Source organism: Eurosta solidaginis, chromosome 5 (assembly GCF_040869045.1).
Source record: "Eurosta solidaginis isolate ZX-2024a chromosome 5, ASM4086904v1, whole genome shotgun sequence".
In the NCBI taxonomy this organism is placed as follows: Eukaryota; Metazoa; Arthropoda; class Insecta; order Diptera; family Tephritidae; genus Eurosta; species Eurosta solidaginis.
Window position 1 is genome coordinate 165,648,020 of NC_090323.1, and position 27,057 is coordinate 165,675,076.

The following is a 27,057-nucleotide window of genomic DNA, read 5'->3' on the forward strand; positions in this document are numbered from 1 at the left end:
GTATCAAATTAAAGGTGTTAATGAGTATTTTAAAAGGGCGTGGGCTTAGTTCTATAGGTGGACGCCTTTTCCAGATATCGCCATAAAGGTGGACCAGGGGTGACTCTAGAATTTGTTTGTACGATATGGGTATCAAATGAAAGGTGTTAATGAGTCTTTTTAAAAGGGACTGGGCCTTAGTTCTATAAATGGGCGCCTTGTCGAGATATCGTTATAAAGATATCGTTATAAAAGTGGACCAGGGTTGACCCAAGAATGCGTTTGTACAATATGGGTATCAAATTAAAGGTGTTAATGAGTGTTTTAAAAGGGCGTGGGCTTAGTTCTATAGGTGGACGCCTTTTCCAGATATCGCCATAAAGGTGGACAAGGGGTGACTCTAGAATTTGTTTGTACGATATGGGTATCAAATGAAAGGTGTTAATGAGTCATTTTAAAAGGGACTGGGCCTTAGTTCTATAAGTGGGCGCCTTTTCGAGATATCGTTATAAAGATATCGTTATAAAAGTGGACCAGGGTTGACCCAAGAATGCGTTTGTACAATATGGGTATCAAATTAAAGGTGTTAATGAGTATTTTAAAAGGGCGTGGGCTTAGTTCTATAGGTGGACGCGTTTTCCAGATATCGCCATAAAGGTGGACCAGGGGTGACTCTAGAATTTGTTTGTACGATATGGGTATCAAATGAAAGGTGTTAATGAGTCTTTTTAAAAGGGACGGGGCCTTAGTTCTATAAGTGGGCGCCTTTTCGAGATATCGTTATAAAGATATCGTTATAAAAGTGGACCAGGGTTGACCCAAGAATGCGTTTGTACAATATGGGTATCAAAGGAAAGGTTTTAATGAGTATTTTAAAAGGGAGTGGGTCTTAGTTCTATGGGTAGACGACTTTTCGAGATATCGCCATAAAGGTGGACAAGAGGTGACTCTAGACTTTGTTTGTACGATAAGGGTATCAAATGAAAGTGTTAATGAGTATTTTAAAAGGGCGTGGGCTTAGTTCTATAGGTGGACGCCTTTTCCAGATATTGCCATAAAGGCGGACCAGGGGTGACTCTAGAATACGTTTGTACGATATGGGTATCAAATTAAAGGTGTTAATGAGAGTTTTAAAAGGGAGTGGTGGTAGTTGTATATGTGAAGGAGTTTTCCAGATATCGACCAAAATGTGGACCAGGGTGACCCAGAACATCATCTGTTGGATACTGCCAATTTATTTATATATGTAATACCTGCCAAGATTTCAAGGGTTTTTTATTTCGCACTGCAGAACTTTTTCATTTTATTCTACTTAATATGGTAGGTGTCACACCCATTTTACGAAGTTTTTTTCTAAAGTTATATTTTGCGTCAATAAACCAATCCAAAAACCATGTTTCATGCCTCTTTTCGTATTTGGTATAGAATTATGGCACATTTTTTCATTTTTCTTAATTTTAGATATCGAAAAAGTGAGCGTGGTCGTAGTCGGACTTCGGCCATTTTTTATACCAATACAAAGTGAGTTCAGATAAGTACGTGAACTGAGTTTAGTAAAGATATATCGGTTTTTGCTCAAGTTATCGAGTTAACGGCCGAGCGGAAGGACAGACGGTTCACTGTGTATAAAAACTGGGCGTGGCTTCAACCAATTTCGCCCTTTTTCACAGAAAACAGTTATCGTCCTATAGCTCAAGATCCTACGAAATTTCACAAGGATTGCTAAACTTTTGTTCGACTTATGGCATTAAAAGTATCCTAGGCAAATTAAATGAAAAAGGGCGGAGCCACGCCCATTTTGAAATTTTCTTTTATTTTTGTATTTTGTTGCACCATATCATTACTGGAGTTGAATGTTGACATAATTTACCTATATACTGTAAAGATATTAAATTTTTTGTTAAAATTTGGATTTAAACAAATTTTTTTTTTTTTTAAGTTGGCGTGATCGTTCTCCGATTTTGCTGATTTTTAATAAGCATACATAATATGTAAAATTTTGTTCCAAAATTTTACTAATTTTCTATTCTGCGTCATAAGTTCAACTCACCTACCAAGTTTCATCGCTTCATCCGTCTTTGGTAATGAATTATCGCACTTTTTCGGTTTTTCGAAATTTTCAATATCGAAAAAGTGGGCGTGGTTATAGTCCGATATCGTTCATTTTAAATAGCGATCTGAGATGAATGCTGAGGAACCTACATACCAAATTTCATCAAGATACCTCATAATTTACTCAAGTTATCGTGTTAACGGACGGACGGACGGACATGGCTCAATCAAATTTTTTTTCGATCCCGATGATGTTGATATATGGAAGTTTATATATATCTCGATTCCTTTATACCTGTACAACCAACCGTTATCCAATCAAAGTTAATATACTCTGTGAGCTCTGCTCAACTGAGTACAATAACGCCTCAAAATCATTTGGCATTTATTAATTCAGCTTCATTGCTGTGGCCACTTTCATCAAGGCATATGATGCGACAGCTGTTTCGATTATACTTTGTTTATATTTTCAAAGACTTTTCTTCTGGGAGTTAAGGTTGCTTCTAAAAATAAAGCATTTCAAAAAGCTGTTCACAAAAAACACAAATCATCAAGCTTTCGTTACATATAAATATACATAACATGTTGGTTCGAAGGCGGTCGCCGCGTCGTTGTAGTAGGGAACTACATCTACCTGGGTTCAAGCAAGGGTGACACAACATCAAATATTTAGAAAAAAGTTGTTTCAATTAGAAGACAGTTTTTCTATGCATGGTTTGCAAACACTCGAAGTATCTTTTTGTAATGAAAATCTTCTCAGTGACAATGCATCTGTCTTGCAGCTGCCTTTCAGAGTCGGCATAAAATATGTAGGTCCCGTACCGCCAATTTGTAAGGATAAACTTAAGAAAAGCACAACGCGAATTTAAAGAGATGTTAGTCCTGAATCTCCTCGAGGAGATTATATATAGTATATTTTTTTTACTGGGGAGAACGCATTTATCCTAGGATCCATATCTAGTTGTTTATTATATAAATAGTTAGAGAGTTTCAGAGTTTAAGCGCAGCATAACTAAATTGTTTTTATACTCAGCTGAGTCAAAGTTAATTCGATTCGGTGGACTTTATATGATGAAACACGATATCTACTTAGAGGTCAGAGATATTATAACTGCTATTAAGCTTTCCAAACATTTAAACCCAACGAAATCCATAATGTTCAACAAATTGCGCACGAATCAGAAACAGGTATTTATCATATATCTTTATTGAATTATTGAAGCTTGAGGGATAGCATATACTTACAAGCCCCCTCTGTCTAAACCTTCGAAGTTGAGAAAGAAGAGGCGTCAATTTCTGCCTTCGTGTTGCGCGAATGAATGAATATGCTTCGGCGAGAAGGAACTCTTATCGGAACTTGCCTATGAAAAGCAAAGAAAAAATAGGCAAGGACTACTTTGGTGGTATCAAGTGGAGAACCATCTTAAACCCCTCAGAATCTACAATTGGTGCCAAGGGAAAAAACGACGTGGTCGCCGTCAAACGGCTGTAAAACAAATAAATAAGTAGGTACGACATGTCCACATGGACGAGGAATACTGCGTGTATTCACAGCGTACCTAAATAGCTCAGAGTGCAATTGTGAAAGGTCTCATGGACAGCCTAATCTAGTTTCCTAATTTTATAACATCGTTCAACAATTTTTTCTATTTCGCTTTGGTTTTAACTGTCGAACTTAGGTAGCAGATTAAGATGGACAAGTTTATTTAGTCAAATTTATTGCATTATTCAGAACCAACTAGATCGGCCGTTGGAATGAATGTCGCATTTGTAATTTTTTGGTAGCGTCTTCCGATATTCGCGGTGTCTTAAATCGATTTTTTATCGCCTCCACTGATTTAGTCAACCGAAAAGTTGACAGCCTAAGCCGAAAGAAATTAACCATCCATCCATTCGCCCATCCGTCCGAAGGCTCGTTCTCACATGCATTTTGCAAACAAACTACAAAAATCTGAGAGTAACAGCGCCCACTTTCTATATAAAAAAAACCAAAATGCATGTTGGAGGCACAAATATCGTAATATGTTATAAGGATGCAATACTTAAATTTTAGAGGATAAGTATCATAGATAGACCCTAGATTAATACTAAACAAGTAAGGAAGGCTAAGTTCGGGTGTAACCGAATATTACATACTCAGCTTTGGAGACAAAATAAGGGAAAGCACCATTAAGGAAAATAAACTTAGAGTAACCCTGGACATGGGTATCAAATGGAAGGTATTAAAGAGTATTTTAAAAGGGAGTGGGCCATAGTTCATAGCCTTTTTGCGATATCGCCATAAAGGTGGACCGGGGGTGACTCTAGATTATGTTTGTACGACATGGATATCAAATGAAAGGTGGTAATGAGTATTTTAAAAGAGAGTGGGCCTTAGCTCTGTAGGTGAACCCCTTTTCGAGATACCGCCGTAAAGTGGACCAGGGGTGACAGTATAATTGTTTGTACGATATGGGTATCAAATGAAAGGTGTTAATGAATATTTTAAAAGGGAGTAGGCTTAGTTATATAGGTGGACGCCTTTCAGAGATATCGTCATAAAGATGGACCAGAGGTGACTATATAATGTGTTTGTATGATATGGGTATAAAATTAAAGGTATTAATGAGGGTTTTAAAAGGGAGTAGCCCTTAGTTGTATATGTGAAGGCATTTTCGATATATCGCACAAAATGTGGACCAGGGTGACCCAGAACATAATCTGTCGGGTATCGCTAATTTATTTATATATGTAATACCACGAAGAGTATTCCAGCCATGATTCCAAGGGCTTTTTGATTTCGCCCTGCAGAACTTTTTCATTTTCTTCTACTTAATATGGTAGGTGTCACACCCATTTTACAAAGTTTTTTCTAAAGTTTTATTTTGCGTCAAAAAACCAATCCAATCAAAATTTTTCATCCCTTTTTTTTTGTATTTGGTAGAGAATTATAGCATTTTTTTCATTTTTCGAAATTTTCGATATCGAAAAAGTGGGCGTGGTCATAGTCGGATTTCGACCATTTTTAATACCAAGATAAAGTGGGTTCAGATAAGTACGTGAACTAAGTTTAGTAGAGATATATCGATTTTTGCTCAAGTTATCGTATTAACGGCCGAGCGGAATGACAGACGGTCGACTGTGTATAAGAACTGGGCGTAGCTTCCACCGATTTGCCTATATATAACAGTTATCGTCATAGAAGCTATAGCCTTACCAAACAAGGTTTTCTAAATTTTTGTTCGACTTATGGCATTAAAAGTATACTAGACAAATTAAATGAAAAAGGGCAGAGCCACGCCTATTTTGAAATAGTATTTTATTTTTGTATTTTGTTGCATCATATCATTACTGGCGTTGAATGTTTACATAATTTACTTATATACTGTAAAGGTATTCATATACATATAGTTATAGGAATAACGTTCCTGTCTAATCTCATCATGATATCTGCAACGATTGCCAAAATTTTGCTAATTTTATATTCTGCCTCGTAAGGCCAACCCACCTACCAAGTTTCATCGCTTTATCCGTCTTTGGTAATGAATTATCGCATTTTTTCGGTTTTTCGAAATTTTCGATATCGAAAAAGTTGGAGTGGTTATAGTCCGATTTCGTTCATTTTAAATAGCGATCTGAGATGAGTGCCCAGGAACTTACATACCAAATTTCATTAAGATACCTCAAAATTTACTCAAGTTATCGTGTTTACGGACGGACGGACATGGCTAAATTTTTTCGCCCAGATCATTTTGATATATAGAAGTCTATATCTATCTCGATTTATTCCGTTACCGGGTACCGTTATGCGAACAAAATTAATATACTCTGTGAGCTCTGCTCAGCTGAGTATAAACATTTTAAGAAATTGGTAAGGCAACGGCTCTCAGGCCACGCATACTTTACGAAACACATACATATATATTAGCAACTGGGTGTCGTTATCAACCAACGTTATCAAATTTTTGACCAAGGGTATACTTATATTAATATCGTAGATGCAGACCAAACTTCATTACTACATTTTCAAACGTACTGGAGATATTGCAACCAGTGTTGCCAGGTGATGCAAAAAAAAGAAGCTAAATTGGCAAAAAAAGGTTAGAAAAGGCTAAATTTAGAAAAAAATAAGCTAAAAAAAGGCCTGAAATTTTTTGGTTAATTCATTAAATTTTTCTTTGACTAGCACATGGAATTACTTTAAATGATTGCATATGCGTATATACATAAAAAAAATATTACAAACTATTTATATAAAATATTCCCCGTTTGAAGAATCAGAAGAGCTTAAGTCTGGGTATAAAGTTTGGCTATTTACCATAGATATGAGATCATCGGTAATTTCAAAGTCATTACAACATTTAGATAATCGTTTTAACGAGCATCTAATATTAAGCAGCGCATTAAGCATTTTAATTTTTAATTTTGTTCCTTAATTTAGTTTTCAGAATTTTCATGCCACTAAAAACTCTTTCAACCTCCGCGTTACTGAGTGGTAATTCTAAAAAACTAAATATGAACTCGACAAGTTCTAAAAAAGGAGGTTCGTTTAATGCATTTTTATGTAAATTCCATGGTGGAGTGTACATTTTTCCATTGTATTGTTATAAGTTTTTGCCACTGCAGCTCTATTAATGCTATTTCACTTGAAGAATAATTATACTTCTCTTTTTCAAAGTAAGAAAATACATCTGGCTTTGAAATTGTCAACGAATTTTCAGCAGAAAAAGAATTTATCTTTTGTAGAGAACTCATTTTATTAGGTATTAGGTGTTCGCAGGAACTATTGAAATTATTTTATTTTAGAAATTTTTAAAAATACATTCGGAGTAAAAAAGGCTAGAAAAAATTCACGAAGCTAAACACAAAATTTCGAGGCTAAAGGCAAAAAAAAGGCTAAATCTAGCCTCGAAAAGGCTAACCTGGCAACACTGAACACAACATGAAACATACGCAGCGTTCGTGGTGTGAGTGTCAAAAGTCTCGTAGTTTAAATAAGTAATTTACATTGATAGTGGTGTCATTTTAAAAGTGATATTTTAGCGATTTTATTGACTTTCTAGCAATACAAATACAATTATTTACACATTTTTGTTAAGGCCTTGAGCTCGATTCGAAACCACGATCTAGGTAAGTTTTTTTCTGAGTGAAGTACTTTAGCGCTTAATGTAATTCTTTCTGAGAATAAGATTGATGAATAACAAGTAATTTTCCTAGGAACTTACCTTTTGTGTTTGGTAATACAATGGGCGTTTTTTTTTCTAAAACTTCAACAGTTTTTCTGCTCGCTTAAAAACAATTTCAATTGAAAATGAAAACGAAATTAAACAACTTGCTTAATTTGTTTTTGTTTTCCAGTTGATTTTTTTTTCTAAGCAAGCAGCAAAGTGTTGAAGCTTTAGAAAAAAAAACGTCTAATATATTTATCAGAAAAAACACAAACCTTCAATGACGAAAAATATTTCCTAAAAAACGTTCTTTAAATTAATTTTTAATGAATGAACCGTGACAGTTACACAATTAAACTTTGTAATTTTTTTACACAATTTTCATCATTAAATAAAAAAAATTAATAATAAACCCCGCGGATTATTACCCTCCAATGACCGCCCAACCGACACGAGGGGCGCATCCGCATGACGCACGGATTTTGTTTTTGTCGAGTTGTTGATAGGCGGAGGTCTGTTAAGCGTCGAGATCTAAAACTGCTCAGCTACAGAATAAAAATTATCAGCTGAGTATTATACATAACAGTTGGAAATTATACTACAATGTTAAATAAATGAACACTTTTAGTACAAAAGATTTTTATTTTTATTATTATTTTTTTAATTTTGTCTTTTTATTTTGATACGAGTTAAGATAAGATAGGACAGTTTTCTTTATAGTAAAAAGTGAATCCGTTATATCAAATGAATTCGAATGACAGGTAAAATCAAACACCGAAAAGGTTCATTTAATTCGAAATTAGTTCTGCACTGTCTCAAAAGAAGAGGGTTGTAATGTCTTGACGCTCGTGATGGGACATTGAAGTTTACTTCGTTGAAAAGAACGAAGAGAAGACTATTCCTATAACCAGGGAAAAACCCATATTAATTTTTGAGAAAGCTATTTGTCTTGATTAAGGGAAGCGTTTCTATGCCACAAAATCAATCCCATTTTTTCATAGTGTTAAGGAATTTTTAGAGTGTAGATATATGTATGTCTTTACATAATTCCGTATGTGTAAATTTATGTCGATAGTATGAAAAAAATTGTATTTGTCACTTGCATAAAAACCTGTGCTGAAACCTTATGATTTGTCCAACTTCAGTTTTAATAAATTTAATAATAAATATTGCATATTTTCCTAATAAATCATTTGCATCTTTTCACAAATTTCCATTTAATGAACTGCATTTTACAAAGAAAATGATTATAACCACATATTCGCAAACATTGTATTTGACTGAAATTGCTTTTGATTTGTTTCATTCGTTATTCGTAGAAAATTTAATTAAAAATGTTCAGTTTTGTTGACTCAATTCCTGTTTTAAAATCATTGTTGTTTTTTTTATTCCTTTTCCTGCATGCAAAAACTAATAGGTGAACGCTTGGATTCAAATTTAACGCCAATATTGGAGAAAAACGTTATTAAACACAAAGGTGGTCTTTTCATTAAAAGCGGTGAAACAATGTTGGAGTACAATCCAAACTTTCGTCTTTACATAACAACATGTTTGCGCAATCCACATTACTCACCAGAGATAATGGTTATGGTAAGTAAGCAAAAAGCAAATAGCAATGAGCTGCGGTTAACCAATTGACGTACATATATACATATTATATTGCTGGGGCTCAGGTACAGTGTATGTGGAGTTATTATAAGTGGCTAAAAGGTTGCCAGATTAGATTCTATGCTACATAGTTCAGATCAGAGTTGTTTAGGAATGCATTCCATTTGGAATAATCAGAGGATTGCAAACATATTCAATAATTAAGTCATTATTCCTTTTTGTATTCTGAACTAATTATTTTGTTCTTTTTATTTCATAGATTGCATTAATTGGACTGCAATACTCAAAGGAATGCATTCAACAAATATTTGCATTCCTTTTGTTTTTCAATTTATTATTCAGTTGCAAAACTCTTTTGGAATTCCATAAGAGAAATGCGAAAGGGAATAATTAGTCCGAACTAAAAAAAAAGGATGATGACAAAACAAATTTATTCCTAATTCATAAAATAAGGAATAAAGGCTGCAAACCAAAAGTGTTTGTGCAGAAATGGGAATGCATGCATTGCATTCCGGGGTGTTTGTATTCTCTAACAACTCTAGTTAAGATAAATGGCTCAGCACTCGTAGTCTTTCTTTAAATTCTTGACCTTTTAAAGAGCGTTTTATTGCGTACGTTTGATTTTTAAGTCTGATAAAAAAATTATTTCACGACATCATCATTTCTCTTTACCATTTGAAGGGCAATCGGGGAAAACTTTGTAAGCGTCAATTTCTGCAAGCAGATAACCGAGGTCAATAACACTTTCATAGCTCAAATATCCTTTCGGCAAATATAATATCTTCTGCCCCTCATCTTAGTTTTATTTTTTGCTTTCATAGAGATATTGCATTTAGGACGTTTTTCCCGTTTACACTTGATTACAGAAATCGAATTGTAAAATGTTTTATATAAACGCAACACTCATCAAATTACAATTAGAGCTTATCTGGTGAACTGGCCGGTCAATGAAAACCTCACTTTGACTAATTTGGTCCATAGGGTTACCAGAACTGTTGTGAAATCACAGTTCCTAGTCTTATTTTAATTATATAGCAAACACTTTTTTCAAATCAAATGAACTTTCTTTTCAAATAAAACTTTTTTCAAACGGAAACTTGAAATTTAGTGAATTTCTCTTATTTTTAATCAAATTCAACTTTTTCAAATCATATGAAAATTTTTTAAACCAAATTAAAATTTTTTCAAATCAAATGAAACTATTTCTTGATTTATGAGATCTTCAGGCTTTGAACGCTGCTTTTGCACCCACAAAAATTGTGCACTATTAAAACAGTTCTGTAATGGTAGCTTCATATATCTACTACTGCCTATATCGGCTGCCGACGCACTAACATTCTATATGAAAATTTGTTTGAAAAATAACCTGTTACAGATTTTGTTTGAAGAACGCTCTGCTTCAGACTTTTATTCAAAAAGCTCTTTCAAAAACGCCATAGAATGACTTCATTACATTCTGACGTGTGATTGGGCAACTATAACACAAATTCTCTAACAAACTTTGAGTAAAGGCCCTTTTGAAACAAATTTTAAGCTTTGCGCTTTTGAAAAAATATGGATATATAATGTATAAAGACGGGGCCCTATCGACCTGGCAGCTGAAATGAGTTGGTGCCATTGTACAAAAGTTTCAGTTGACCTAAAAATGTTATAAAATATATCTGTCTGATGTTTTCTAAAAGCAAACCTACTTGCCGATTCAAGATCTTGTAACTGTGCCACTCCCAATAGATGAAATATATAATCTCGCCAGCGCGGAGCATAAACACAAAATTTGTATATTGGAACAATTTTCCGTTTTGTGCCATCTTCAGTGCAATTATTTGTTTGTCTTATCGGAGGGTTGATGAAAAATTACCAAATTTTAATTCTTTTTTTTTTTTTTTTTATTTTTTTTTTAATCGCAATGCATATTTATAAAATTGCAATTCATATTCAGACTTTCTATTTCAAAGGCAAATAATAAAAACTGCAATTCAGAATTTAAAATATATGTTATGAAAATTGCAATTAATATTCAGTAAAGTATAATTTAAGTTCAAAAATTACAAATTCTAGTCTAGAACCTGAGTTCTATACAAGGTGATGGCAAAACGAATTCAACTCGATTCACTGTGCAAAACAATTTCAAATCAAAAGAAAATTTAATTTATTTCGATTAACTGATATCTTGATGTGCCAAGGAAATTAACATGAGCTAATGGGATTACACCACCTGGTATTGAATTCGCTAGGTTTTACCGTTCCGACTATGAATTGCAGTATTCTGAATCCAACTCGAAAATTTTGAATTTTAATAGTAATTTTCTGAATTTTATTTTCTTGAATGATAATAGTCTGAATACGAATTTAAGCTTTCTGAATTTAAACCGAACAAGTTGTAGGATATTTGAAAAGCCATCCCCATTTGTCTAGAAAATTCAGCCAACGAATTTCCGATTTTTTTAGTTTTTTTCCTTTATTTTCTTTCCAACCAAATAGCTTCTTTTAATTTCTAAGCTTTTTACTAACAATTCCTATTTTCTGCACCTTATCTATTTTTTTTTTTTGTTTGTTAAATTTTCAAAGGTTGCAGTTTTGAACTTTATGATAACGGAACAGGGTTTACGTGAACAATTATTAGCTAATACTGTGGCACGTGAGCGTCCCGATTTACAGGAGAAAAAGGAGCAGTTGATTGTGGAATCGGCTAAAAATCGTGATGCATTGTATACAATTGAATCCAAGATTCTTGAGGTGAGTAAGAGTGCTATGATAGTATTCCGCGGTAATGTTGATCTACATTTACAGCAGTGACCCCGAAAATAGCATTGGAATTTTTATAATATTTTTTCTATTAAATTCCTCCTCATTTCTTTTATTTTCGATAAGTTGCGACCTGAGTTATGCAAATCCATTGCAAAAACGTCCTCAAAATAATTCGAAAATTCTATTATGTCCGAATATCTCGAACTTTTTATTGAGCTTTTTCTAACTTCTTTTGAGTTACAGCTTTGTAGCCCAATCAATTTTAGTAAAACAAAAAGCAATTTATAGGTCTCTCAACGTATGTACTGATTTTTGAAGTTTTTTTTCCGAAGTCTGATTAGATTTCTATATGAAAGAAAAGTTGAAACACAATTCGGAAAATAAATTGTCACAAATCAGTAAGAGTTTCGAGAGACGTAAAGCTTGTGCTCAAAATAAAAAATTCGAAAGTCTCGAAATTTTCTCGTTTTTTCGAAACCATTTTTGACTCCGACTCTAGGGAAAGGTTTTTATTCGTCATGATAGTATTACTATGGTAACGTTTATCTACACATACTGCAGTGAGCACGAAAATAGCAGTGACATTTTTATCAAATTCTCTCTGCTAAATTCGCTTTTTTTCTTTGCACTAAGTTGTGTATCTGAGCTATGCAAAACAATCTCAAAAAAGGTTTTCGGAATAATTCAAAAATTTTAGAAAAATCTCGAATTTTTTATTCAGTCTTTTCTAACTTCTTTTTACTATGCAGTTTCGTAGCCCAATCAATTTTTGTAAACAAAGTAAGTAAACTTTATATGTTTTTCAAAGTTTGTGCTGATTTTTAAACGGCTTTATTTAGCTCGACTTCACAGGCCGGCCAGCCGGCCGCACGGCCGTTGTGAACGAATTTTGTAAATAAAATTTAAGTAACTTCCCGATAAGCTACAAGCTTGAAGCTTGGAACATAGTTCATAACCCGATGACGATGCACCAATAAGAAAAAAAAAAACTCCGATAGGATCGTATTTGTGGTCCGATTTGGTTCATATTTGGAACACATAATGCATGAATAGAAAGCGACCTATGCAGAAAAATCGCCACTAGGTGGCGTAACGATCGAGATATTCAAAAATTTCGTATTTGTGGTCCGATTTGGCTCATATTTGGAAAACAAAATACATACATGAATATAAAACGGCCTGTGAAAAAATTACAGTTAGGTGACGCAAAGATCGAGATATTCACAAAAATCGTATTTGTGGTCCGATTTGGTCCATATTTGGAACACATAATACATACATACATGAATAGAAAGCGACCTATGATGTCCGATTTAGCTAATATTTGGAACAAATATTACATACAGTCCGGTAGAAGTGACATCAAATTATTTTGGAGTTCGTGGAGGGACAAGCATACGTGGCGCAGAGTAGCGTAAAGTCTTTGGAAGGATTATGTATTGCGGACTTAGATTGTTAAAAATTGTCAGGAAAGAGTCCTTGTAATAATGAGTCACTAAATAAACTAAATAGAATGAGAAATAGTAGGCAATTAAATAAGGACTAAAAACTTGAAAATAAAATAAATAAAAAAAATTTTAAGTTAAACGGTTTAATTGAAAACAATACTTACATGAAGTAATAATAATACTAAAAGCTAGAAAATAATGAGGTAGACACTAGTCATCACACTCCTCATCAATCTAGGGCGTTGATCAGACAATTTTATAAAAGCGTTGGACGCGTAAAATTTCTATTGATAGTCATAAGTAAGACCAACTGAACCCTAATCAGTTTATGCTACGCCTCATACTTTTAGAAATTTCACGCGCCCAACGTTTTTTTTAAGTGTCTGATCAACGCCCTAGATAGATGAGGAGTGTGATGACTAGTACCTAGGACCTACCTAATTATTGTCTAGCTTTTAGTATTATTATTACTTCATGTAAGTAAAAAAAATAAATAAACGTAAGGCGCGATAACCTCCGAAGAGATCTAAGGTCGAGTTTCTCTTCCAATTTGCGTCGTGCTCCTCTTTATTTTCCCAACAAACTGGCTGGACGGCACCTACATGTTTTATGCCGACTCCGAACGGCATCTGCAAGGCTGCCAAAGACAAAGGCAGATAAGTTTTCACTGAGAGCTTTTCATGGCAGAAATACACACGGAGCCCTTGCCAAACACTGCCGAGGGGCGACCCCGCTTTGAAAAATTTTCTTCTAATTGAAAAACCTTATTTCTAAAATTTTGATGTTGCTTTGCCCGGGGTGCGAACCCAGGGCATACGGTATGGCAGGCGGAGCTACCATCACACCACGGTGGCCGCCAAGTAAGTATTGTTTTCAATAAAATTGCTTAACTTAAAATTAGTTTTTTTTTTTTTTTATTATTTTATTGAATTTTTTTCCTAACGCTGATTAAGATTTTCTTCCATACGAAACGGATAATTTTTTATTTTTTTTATGAAAGAGAAACTGAAACGTACGCAACGTAGATACAATTTTTGTCTAGACCAAATATAAAACTCTCAAAGAGCGCACCTCTTACGAATTTAATATCCTTTATGTCTGATTCTGCATTTACGTCAAAAGTTGAATATAAAATGTACATATATTTATATTAATATAAATGCATTCAAAAAGTTTACAAAATGACGCGCACAGAAATTTTTTGGTTTATATATATAAATTTTTTATTCAAATATACATGGGCTTGGGTATGGAAATTATAGAAACCGTAGAAAACGTTTCGCAAATGTATATTGTTGTTGCGTGTGAAAAACGTTTGACAGTAAAACGGAATACTTTCTACGTTTTCTATGGTCTATAGGCAGAGAGAATAACCCTAGTAAGAATTTTGAGCTATCTACAACTTGTACATTATTGGAATACAATTTTTTGGGCTACAAAATTGCGTGATAAAAAAGTTCGAAACGTTCTCGAATTCTGGGGAAAGGTTTTTAATAGTCTGCCAAAAAGAACGGCAGTTTTAAGATAAGAAGGACATGCCTCCCGCCTCGCTCCATTTTACCATTAATTTTTCATACAAAAAGTATGGTTCTAGTTCACCAGAAGTATTTATATACGTAAAGCCACTTAAGATTAATTTGACTAAATTCGAACTGCTAATGCCTTCACCTACGAAAATATACATAAATGCATTGAATATGTATAAAGCAAACAGAAACCTATTTGGCGATTTCACTGCGTTGATTTGTCGAACTTACGCTTACTTAAATCTATAGTGTGCGCTTAAACTTTAGTCCAACACTAAATTATACACATGCTTATGTATTGATGTTCATATAGCAAAACTCAAATATGTATACACACATGCGGTTGTTTATTTGCTAATAATATACATACATATTCATACAAAATTTCAAGCACGTTCTCATGTCCTTACATCCTTAGGTACTCTCCTCTTCCGAGGGTAATGTATTAGAGGATGAGAATGCCATCAACATACTGTCATCAAGTAAAATACTATCAGAGGAAATTCAAGAGAAGCAAGTAATAGCTGTAGCAACTGAAACGGAAATTGACGCAGCACGCCAACAATATGTACCGGTAGCCAAACATTCTGCCATATTATTCTTCTGCATCAGTGAACTGGCAAACATCGATCCAATGTATCAATATTCGTTGGCATGGTTTCTCAATCTCTTTGTAAATGCTATATTCAAAGCGCCCAAATCGAATGTACTTGAAGAACGTTTAGAGCATTTGAATTATTACTTTACTAAATCAATTTATCAAAACGTTTGCCGTTCACTTTTCGAAAAGGATAAGCTTGTCATTTCATTAGTTATGTGTTTGGGCATATTGGTTTCGCGGGTAAGTATTAAGTAAAATGCAAATGAATTATGTTAATGCTATGGTAATTAAAATGAAATAGTGTTATGTAATTAAAGAATGTTAAACGAGACTGTATAGTTTAAGTACGATGTTTAAGTGCATATTAAGGAAAATAATCTCTTTAAGTTCTGGAATTGCAAGCTAAACAATATTCAAACAAACACTCAAAGAATTTTCATAAGAGTCCTCTCGAAGAAGTCCGAGGAAACTAAACAATTAAAATCCTTGAATAATAAAGCTACTTATTTTAGAGTTAATGGCTGGGTAAATTCAATTCCATTACACTACCCATTACATTCCTCAGTAATTGAAATAAATAATCAATTCCTTTCCTCCACAGCAAAGGAATTGATTATATTTCAATTCCTCAAAAAAAAAATACCAAAAGTAATTTAGTTTATTTGAGGCTCGAGTACAAAAAATTGTTAGTAATTGAAAAAAAAAAACTTTGCGCAATTGTAATTTCTTTCCCAGTACCTTCGAAAGGAATTGGAAATGTAATCGAAATTTCTTTCAATTATATTATAAGAAATGGAAAGAGTACTTTCGAATTTCTCATTCCATTCCTAAAAGGAATTGCGAAAGTAATTGAAAAACTACAAGTCAGTCTGTGTATAAGAGCTTAATCCGGTTGATGTGGTTGTCTTTTTGGGTCACACTTTTCATTATTTCATCAGATTTTTCTTGTGATTGGTAACTGTAGTCATTTGGAAACACCAAAAAATATCATATCATTATTCCCTTAAAGTTCCAATCAAAGTAAGGGCATCTCCTTTCCTTCCTCCGTTATCAAAGGGTGGTGGTTAGAGCAAAGCAGCGGGCATACCGTAAACACCATTAATGTCCGGAAAACTTTTTTCTCGTATTCTTGATCTTTTGATCCATCCATAGTTGTTCCTCTGAACCATATTGTAATAAATAATATTAGGGCAGACAATGACAAAGAGCCGTCCGTATGAAACCGCCGATGTGATGCATCTTTTCGCCTGCTTGTTTGAAAAGTTTAGTGATCAGATGTTCTTCTGCCCTCATTGTTTTTAAGTCAGAATATTTGCACCTGGGTCATGCTAATGCTAAAACAGCTTAGCGCTCACGCATGTCTTCAAGCCTGGGAAAACGGTTAAAGAAGGTGAGTCATAACGACCGCTATCACTCCGTTCGCCAGTAGAGAAGGTATTGGAAACCTTCCTGCTCCGTCAGTTTACTGCGAATCTTCGCCTAGCCACTCACCAGCATGGTTTCCGCAAAATGCATAGCACTACCAACGCTGCCAAAAGCTTTTGACTCAGTAAACCTCGGCACTCTACTCCAAGATGTAGAAGGTTCACCCTTTCCCTTTTGTATAAAAAGATATACTGCAAATTATCTGAACCTAGCCGACCAAATCCACGGCCACTCTGTTTTGCGACGTTGAATATTGGACGTTCACGTCAATGGTGTTAGTCTACCGATTGTCAGTCATCCAAATATCTTGGGGGTAACATTAGGTCGCACTCTGACCTTCAAGGCGTATGTCATCGAAGTTGTATCTATAGTACAAAGCCGCACCAAATCCCCAAGTCGCTTGCCAGTAGCACTTAGGGAACAATAAAGAAACGTTGCTAGCCACGTACAAGAAAATTTGTCGGCCGCTCGACAGCAGTTCCAAACTACGGTGATACAATCTTATCATACCCTTCCTCATACATGGCGAGGAGAAATGAATTGCCAGTTATAGAAGACAGTGCTTCTGTTTTACAAAAATTTTCTTATGGTCCAAGGAGTTGCTATGGCTTAATAAAATCACAGCACACATATTTTTTACACTAAGAATTTTTCAATTACTTTTGCAATTGCTTTGAGGAATGGGAAATTATTAATTACTTTTGGCATTCCTTGTAATGTAATTGGAAAATTTTCAATTAAATTTGTAATTCCATTCGAAAGTACTGGGGCAGAAATTACATTTGAGTAAAGTATTTCTTTTCAATTACAAACAAAAAATTGTTTGTCCTCGAGCCTCAAAAAAACCAAACTACAATTGTTTTTTTTTTTTTTTAGGAATTGAAATGTAGTAATCTATTCCTTTGCTGTGGAGGAAAGGAATTGATTACTTTCCTCAAGTATATGTAATGGGGAATTGACGGTAATTGAATACCAAAAGTAATCACATTGAAATTGAAACTATGATTTTGGTTACGTGGAGGCATTTTACGTAGGCCGTTTTGGCCCGTTGTGCTACCACGAGGGGGCCCCTATTTCCTATTTCCCTACTTCCGAAGAAGAATGTTTAGACCCCAGTGAGGTTAAACCAGCGCGTTTGCCTGATGAAACGCAAGATGTCGTTTGTGTTTGCAGATTCAAGCTCCGCAAGGCACCCAAAGGAGTGTATGTGGAGGAATCGGTACCTGGTTTTTGACAGTACGGGACAGTGACACAGATAGTGCTCTACCCTTTCTTTCTCCTCCTCTTCCCTACAGCTGCGGCAGAGGTCATTTGTCTGTAGGCCCATATAGGAACCGTGAGTGCCCATGAGACAGTGATCTGTAAGAAGGCACACTAGTAGGCTTATAGAGATCCGGCTTAACAATATCACCGATTGCGATCTCTTTTCATCCAGCTTAGCTAGATTTGCTTGCATATACTACATGTAGGTTCCATGGCCTTCTGGCGTTTGCTTGCTCCGTGAAAAGAGATCGTAGGCAGTGTTTGCAGGTGTTTAGTGGCCAACCAAATTTCGGTAGAATGCGTTTGCGGGTAAAAAGCACCACCTCAGTTCTTTCACTGGTGATGCTGAGTCCGCATTCCCTAGAACAAGTGTTTGTTAGATTAAGAGCATTTTGCAAGAGTTCGCCACGCACCGGAAGGTGTTTGCCAGTAACTGTTAAGGCTATGTCATCGGCATATGCAATGACTTGGCATCCGGTGGGCTGTATTATATATAAAAGAGCGTTCACCGTCAGGTTCCATAGTAGAGGAGAAAGAAAGCCCCCTGGGGGCTCCTCTGTTGGTATACCTTATTAACGATGAGTTGACCAGCTCAGAGATAATGCTTATCTTGTTTAGAAGGAGCTAGACGAATTCCATAAGAGGCTCTTCGACCCCTAGTGAAGGTAGAGATTTTGGGACCGCTGCTGGGAGAACGTTGTTGAAGGCTCCTCCTATGTCGAGAAAGATACCCTGCGTGAATTCTTTAAAGGCAAGTCCCTTCTCTATTTTAGTAGTATTAGCATGAGGAGCGGTCTCTACGGTTTTGCCCTTAGAGTAGGCGTGTTGGTTGTTGGAAATTAGTGCTTGATTTGCCGGTCGTCTAATATGGGCGTGCAGTAATCATTCTGGAACTTTTAGGAGAAAGGTCATACTAACTGGTCTGAAATCCTTAGGATTGTTGCACGATATCCTGCCTCTTTTGGGTATGAAGACAACCTTTGCCTTGGTCCATTCCGTGGGGATATAGACCAGGTTGAGGCAAGCCCTGTAGATTTTAGCTTGCAGCGAGTTTATAAGATAGCTTGCAGCTTATAATTCAGCGGGAAATATTCCATCCATTCCCGGAGATTTGAAGAGTTTAAAGGACTGGATAGCCCAGATAACTCCTTTTTCGCTTACAATGTGGTTCAGGGGTCGAAAAGGCCCTGGGTAATATTGCGTGTTTGAAAGGTGTGGTTGAGAGGTGCAGCCTGGAAAGTGAGTGTTGAACAGGTTTTCTAGAATTTCCGTACTATAAGTGGCCCATTCTCCATTCGCTGTGAGAATGCAGCTGGGAGGTATGGGGTTTTTGGGGAGGACTTTTCGTAGGCGATTGGCCTCTGAGACTTCTTTTACGTCATTGATGAAGTTCTACCAGGAGTCCCTTTTGGCCTTCTGGATTGACTTCTTAAAGGATTTTTAGGCGTCCTTATAAAGGACTTAGCCTGGTTAAAAAGTTTTCTGCTATTTGTCCTCTGCTAGGAGATTGCATGATTCCACCAATAAGGGTTTCTTTTTACCCCTTACTTTAATCTCCGGGCAGGCTACTGTGAAGGCAGCGTTGCAAGATTTGGTGATAAGATCTACTGCTTCTTCTATTCTTGACGATGAGTCTAGCTCACCGAGAGAAGCAAATGTTGTGTCTAAAAGAGGCGCTTCATCAGTTCTTAGCGGTAGGCTCGACCTACCGTGAGAAGCGTTTTTTAGCAGAGTAGAGGATAGGACTTTTTTATAAAGGTTTCAGTCCGTACGTCTCCTATTCCTGTAAGCCACCCTAGGCGGTGTTCGCAAAAGCAGAGTAAAAGTGATATACATATGATCAGAGTAGGAGTTTTCGTTGGAAACTCTCCAATTTTTGAAAAGGTCAGAGAATGGCTCTGAAACTAGAGTAATATCTACAACCTCCTTCCTATTTGAGGTGATAAAGTTTGGGTTTTCTCCAGAGTGGCATATACTTAGATTGTAGTTAATAATAGAATCAAATAGAGACTCACCCCTTGTGGTAATGTCGGTAGAGCTCCAAGCGGTGTGATGTGCATTGGCATCGGACCCGATTACTATCGGAACCCTTTACTGTGAGCCTCCCGTACCGCTTTGCAGAACCGGTCCTGCACAGAATTTGGGCGATCGTGCGCAAGATAGGCGGACATCAGTCAGAGTGTTCGATCCTGTAGCTCGAGGCTAATGGAGGTAAAGTCCTCGTCGCTAAAAAGAGATAGTAGAATAAATACTACAGTTTTCTTTATTAAAAAGCAAAATCTGATTCTACCTCACAAGGCGGTGTCACCAGCTGGTAGTCCTTAGAAGAGAGCCCACAGACCTTGCTGCCAATGACCCAAGGCTCCTGGACTAGAACGACGTCCTCATTTGATGTGCTGAGGCATAAGATTAAGGCAGCGGAGGCTGCCTAAGAGTGGTGCAGGTGTATTTGCAGTACCTGCGCGCCCGGTAAAGGACGGTTTCAGCATCGACGTCAATCCTCTGCTGATCCGCATCATCGGATGCCTCCTAAGATATTATCGTCGAATTCGGCATCCGACAGATCGGATTCCAGCAGGAGCTACTCGTCCATGCCAGTAAAGAACTGGCCCGCAAACTCAGGTACCGAGAGTGTATCGCTCTCGGCATCTGGAGTGCTGCGTTGCAGTTAGATATCGGCCCTATGTCCACTCAAGGTGTTGCATGGGTCCCCGAGATTCGTTGTGGTGTGTGGTATCCCCAATCACCAGATCTTCCGGCACGGTGGCGGTTCCTCCCTCAGGGACAGGGGCAGCAGATCCACTCGCGGTGTTTCTGTCTAACTCCTCGCCCTGAGGTACAGGCTCACCCTCGTCTCGTGCTTCTACTTTCGTACCATCCCTTCGAATTTTCAACGTGATGGAGTAGAAGCCGGAGCTCAAACCTCCACGACATTCCTCAAGCCAAGGGAGAGACGCCTCGTTTATTATGAAGCCAACATAACGCTGCTTCGCCCTTGTCTCACCGACCCGGACTATCCTCCAATCACTCGAAGGTAGGCCCTTATTCGATTCCGTTATGGTATCCAAAATCTCGCCAGGATCCACTATGCCGTCTGGGACCCAGGCCCAGGCTCTCGGTCTATTCGGAATTTCTTCCAAACCGACCGCATACAAGCTGGCCCAGGCCATAACTGTCCTAGCGAATCTTTGGCGTGTTTGTAGAGCTTGGAAGAGCGCTCGTCGCACACCAAACGAGCTTTACCCTATCCTGGTACCAGCCGGCATCAGGGATAGTGGGAGCCGGCCCCGGATACTTGGCCATGACGCCCTTAAAGATCTCTAGAAGGCCGTTAAGGACATCCTTCCAGTTATCCGGGGTCATGTTCCCATCCGGGTGACCGCGGTTCAAAACCGCCAGCATAAAGTTGGCCTTAGCCGCCTCGCTGAAGGGTTTGGTCAGGGTAGGTGGAGTAGAGGCCGAAGGCCTGTGTCTTTTGGGAGCGCTCGAGGCATTTCCCATACACCTTTGCCTCTTAAAGGCCGGCAGAGGTTGTTTGGTGGCAGAAGGAGAAGAGAGAGTCGCAGTACCTTGGGAGATGGGGTTGTTATTGCTGCTCTTCTTGACAGCAATAATCTTCCTGGCGCAGGCTAGAGAATTTTTTTCTCTGCCGTCAACTTGTCGCTGGGAGAGTTGCCAAGTCTCAACGATTTTGGCGGCATTGCGAATGTTCCGCTGGTTGCGGACCGAAATAGGGGTTCACTTATTTGCCTTAGAACCCTCAAGGGGTTCAGCCGGCTTGCGAGGTAGCTTTGCAGCGGTAGAGGCAGCACTTTTGTCCGTGTAGGACTTAGTGCTGTTTCCATCCACATGCTGATGAGAGGTGCCCGGTACGGGCGTGGGACGGGCCTCCTGTGCTTGCTCAGTCGGAGGCCGCTTTCCCTCTTTGGGGCTAGCTTTGCCGGCTGCCGCGGGATTGTACTTGCCCTCAAGGAGTTTGTCCTTCCGCTAGCTTGTACATGTGGCCGAAGAATATTTTGGTGCCGTTAAGGCCTTTCCGACGCCGTCTGTGCGGTTCCCGACGAATTGAGTACTTTTTAACGCCTAGTCCAAGGGCGGCATCTTTACCCGTGCAAGGCTCCAAGGCTTGGTTTTTTTCTTTATTCATAATTTCTGGTTCGTCGGCTGCCTACTAAGGTGAGACCGTTCGGCAGCCTGAAAAACAAAGGGATGGAGGAAATAATGCAGTCGACTGCGGTAGAGCCCCATACCCCAGCAAGTCGCCGTTACTCTCGGAGGTGGATCGGTATCCGGGAGGCTCCGTAAGAATACAGTCGGATGCCCCTGACTGCAAACCATCCAATGCGCACGGAAACGCATAACACCCTGGATTAGGAGTGGACCACCTTTTCAACTGGGCGTGGTCCGGTTTCCACCTTGAGGCCACATTTAAAAACCATTTCCATAAGCCAGAGCTATTAAGGAGCTAGTGCATAAATGGGAATGATTCATAAACTTAGCTAGCACTCCCCTGGAAGGGGAAACTGTTGTGCATATTACCAGCCGGCACCCTCTGGGAGGGTTCAGCCCATCCAGCGCTGTTACTACTGCTGTGACCGAAAATTTGTGGAAGATATACGGATAGAGGCAGATATTTTAACAGATGAGTCTGACAAAACCCAGTACTTGCATTTCAAGTACCAGCCGGATTTCTCGAGTGCGTGGAAAAAAATCCAAAAATTTCTTGGAACCAAATCTTTCATATATGACCCATTTACAAAATGTGGCAGGTCAAATATGATCAGAATAATAACGATGTAAAAAGAAAAGTGTGATATAATTGCAAAAAAAATATCCCAAATTGATCACGAAATGATCGCTTAAGTGTCGCAACATTTTAACAGACGCAATCCTGAAGTGCTCCACAGATTGGCACAAAAATTTAATCTAGTTCCGAAAGGATCCCAGCACAGTTTCGAAAGTATCACTAAACATCCCGAAGAAATTTTAAAAGCAATACCGCATGCATGAAGCTTCAGGTACTCGGGAACTATGCGGAAACAGTTTTAAAATATTCATAAAAAAAAATTCGAAATTGTTTCAAAACAGTCCAGAAATAAATTGAAAAAAAATTGTTTAAATAGATGAGCAATTGTTCGGATCAAAACTACTAAACCGTACGAAATAGATCTGAAATAGCCTAGAAGACCAATCCGATATATTTCCGTATACTATAACGAACACAACCGCAAATGGGTCGAAAATATGATCGAAATTGTAGCGAAAACAGCTCCGAAATGATCGCAAAAAACTCTGAAGAACTCCAGAAATAACACCGATTATAATCCCGAAATTATCTGAAGCCAGTCCGAAAAGATCCCGGCATAGCAAAGAGATCCCAGAGAAAATCTCGGAATGAAGTAAACCAGGGATCCATTTTAATAGTTATTTTCTTTATTTGAGTCGTAAAAGGCCGGATCAAAAAACTGTCCTAGGTGAAAGTTTATGGGATTTCGGGAATAATAACACTGGACCACGAATTTCAACTTTTTCTCTTTACCAGAAACGCCGTTATGAAATTCGTATGTAAAATCACCCCCTGATTTCGAAAATTGAGTTCATTTTTGATTCTATGGAACGGTTTTTGAGATATTTGCAATTTGCCGTTATTCGAAAAAACCAAAAAGATGGCTCCCTTTAATTACATATACCTCACGAACGGGTAAAGCAATTGCAAAAAAGTTTACAGAATCGGAAAGACCATAAAATTTTCTATGAATACATCATACATTGTTTTTTGCTCAACCAGGCAGTTTTCGAGATATTAGCTTATCATATTTTTCCTTTGCGTAAAGCTCTGTTTAATTAGAAAAAAGATAAGCTATCATCGAATAAAATCGATGAAAAACTACGTAGGTTATAAGCGATCAAATAAAAATACCCAGGTTGCGCAACTTCAATGTATGTATACATACATATATTAAAGGTATAAAGTGCAAATGGGATATTATCCGGATAAACGAATAACACCATAACAATGATAATACTTTTTCTTTAAATAAATCAAATAGTACTTTTAATACTCGAATTGTTTTATATTAGGTAGAAAGGAAGAGTGGTTGGGTTCGAAACCTACTGTAGGCATGTAGTTATAAACATGTATTTCCGTCACTTATGGGTAAGTATGCAGGTAGATTTTCAAAATTGTAAGACACAAAAAAATGTTTAAAGCCTACATCTAAAGCAGGTAGTATTTTCTTTTCCCGGCTTCGTATAAAAAGGAACCTTTCTGTCTAGGTAAGATTTGATTTTTTTAATTTTATTCTTGTTCCGAGTATAAATTTGAGTTAATGCGCCTTGAAACTTCATAACATCTGCAAGGCTCGCCGAAGATAGTTCAGTTCATAAGTCAAATTTCAAAACTGTGATTTATTAAAAAAAATAAAATGAGTAAAAGGAAGCGAGAATTTGTTTGTAATAACGATCCAGATATGTTCTGTTTCATGTGTGGCCAATATACTATCATAAGGCTACGACGAGTATTCTCAGATCATATGAAAACTTTATACTCCAAGTATTTTGGCATTGAGCCTAAAAATGCTGAAAAACCATGGACACCGAACACTTTATGTACATCGTGTCGAGTAGAATTGATTCAGTCGGAATCAGGACAACAAATAAAATTTGATACACCAATGATATGGAGAGAACCTACTTGCCATTCAATAGAGTGTTATATTTGTCAAACAAAAGTAGTTGGCATTGGAAGATCAAGAAGAGTAACCTATGCCAGCGTACCTACAGTGACATTACCAGTACTACATTCAACGGCAGTTGCGAATCCAGTTCCATTGTCAACAGTAATATATGAGTGCGGGGAATCAAGTTGTACTGAATTTCGCATGGGAAACGAGAGAAACGTTCTGTCACAAGCACAACTTAATGATTGGATAAGAGATTTGGAACTATCCAAGGAAAAGGCCGAGATCCACGCTTCTCTTATGTAACAATTTAAATTTGTGTCATCCGATGTTAAGGTGATATATTGTAGAACTCGTCACGAACAATTTTCCAAACACTATACCAAGAAAGACAGTATATGCTACTGCAACGACATTCCTGGTTTATTCAAAGAGTTTGGTCAAACATATGATTCAAAAGACTGGCGATTGTTCATAGACAGCAATAAACTGAATTTGAAGGCTGTATTATTGCATATTTGTAACAAAAAGCCTTCTATCCCGATCGTACATGCAGTAAATACAAAGGAAACCTACGAGGAAGCGCAAAAACTACTCAAATTTATCAAATATGAAGAGCATGATTGGAAAATATGTCCGGATCTCAAAGTCGTTGCAATGATATGCGGTCTACAAAGTGGCTACACCAAGCACTGCTGCTTCCTTTGCAAGTGGGATAGCCGAGCTCGTAGGGACCACTACGTCGGAAAGGATTGGCCGGAAAGAGTCGAGGTTACCGTTGGTGTGGATAACATCAAATACACCCCTCTTGTCAAGAAAGAGAAAATCATACTTCCACCCTTACACATCAAGCTCGGTCTCATTAAAGACTTGGTTAAGGCTTTGGACAAAGAAGGCGAAGCATTCGACTATATGAAAACAATTTTTCCAGATATTTCTCAAGCCAAGATAAAGGAAGGTATTTTTGTTGGAGCCCAAATAAAAAAGTTGATCAACAATAATCAATTCAAAAGACTACTCTCATCAGTTGAGGCAGCAGCGTGGGAATCCTTTGAAAAGGTCGTTGCTTCTTTTCTCGGTAGACACAAAAGCCCTAACCTGAAAAAAAAAAAAAATAAATGTAAGGCGCGATAACCTCCGAAGAGATCTAAGGCCGAGCTTCTCTTCCAATTTGCGTCGTGCTCCTCTTCATTTTCCCAACAAATTGGCCGGACGGGACCTACATGTTTTATGCCGACTCCGAACGGCATCTGCAAGGCAGATGAGTTTTCACTGAGAGCTTTTCATGGCAGAAATACACCCGGAGCGCTTGCCAAACACTGCCGAGGGGCGACCCCGCTTAGAAAAATTTTCTTCTAATTGAAAAACCTTATTTCTAAAATTTTGATGTTGCTTTGCCCGGGGTGCGAACCCAGGGCATACGGTGTGATAGGCGGAGCACGCTACCATCACACCACGGTGGCCGCGGTAATTACTGCTGGTTTCTCATAAAAAACCGATCCTAAACTGAATAAGCGTCAAAGTAGAACACATAATTATTTCGACTACATAGTAAAATCAAATTAAGATAAAGATTGTTAGAATATAGTATAAACATAAATAAATTAAAAAAAAGTTAAAAATATGGGAAATTTCATTCATAAATTGAACTTTTAACTAAACAGAAACAGAGCATAGCTAGATATTTCACTCTTCTTTATACCATAGATACGTTTTGAGGTATACGTTGAAATTGCCCAATCTGGGTATTTTTATTTGATCGCTTATAACTTATGTAGTTTTACATCGATTTTCTTCGATGGTAGCTTATCTTTTTTTTGATTAAACAGAGCTTTACGTAAAGAAAAAACATCTGGAAAAAAGGTTGTGGTTTTGGAATGCTGCCCTCGCAAAGAGTAATTTTTTTCATATTTTTTCATAAAAAAAACAAAAATCTGAAATTATAAGCTAATATCTCGAAAACTATCTGGTTGAGCAAAAAACAATGTATTATGCATTTATAGCAAATTTTATTGTCTTTCCGATTCTTTTTTGCATTTGCTTTACCCTTTCGTGAGATATACGTAATTAAAGGGAGCCACCTTTTTGGTTTTTTCGAATAACGGTAATTTGCAAATATCTCAAAAACGGTACCATAGAATCAAAAATGAACTCGATTTTCGAAATCAGGGGGTGGTTTTACATACGAATTTCATAACGACGTCTCTGGTAAATTTTGGCCGTCGACCAGTGTAATAGCACTTTCATGATGACTTATACATCCTTTTTATTTTTCGGACTTAAAAAAACAAGTAAGGACGGGACTGTCTTCGGCTGTGCCGAAGACTTCATACATTTCATGAATGGGGATGAACAATAATCTTATCCCGTTCGTAATCTCCAAATAATCGGGTGTATAAGATAAGAAATATTTAGCGAACAGATGTACATACCTAAATATAAAATAAATAATGGCAAAAAACCTCCTTATCTGAACGATCGGTTGTATGGGATATATATTATATATAGCTCCGATCGAAATTATTTGTGCAAGAAATCTTCTATGATATATTAGAATAAATATCACCAAGTTTAACGTTT

The 27,057-nt window shown here is 37.1% G+C and overlaps 1 protein-coding gene across 1 annotated transcript in view; it reads left to right on the forward strand.

Moving 5' to 3' along the window:
* The window catches only part of Dnah3 (dynein heavy chain 3, axonemal), a 457,577-nt gene that overhangs the window by 360,850 nt on the left and 69,670 nt on the right, over positions 1-27,057 (forward strand). The window contains exons 53-55 of the mRNA XM_067756774.1: positions 8,596-8,768; positions 11,355-11,522; positions 14,927-15,349. Coding sequence (XP_067612875.1) covers positions 8,596-8,768; positions 11,355-11,522; positions 14,927-15,349 — 764 coding nt within the window. The remainder of the gene's footprint in view (positions 1-8,595; positions 8,769-11,354; positions 11,523-14,926; positions 15,350-27,057) is intronic.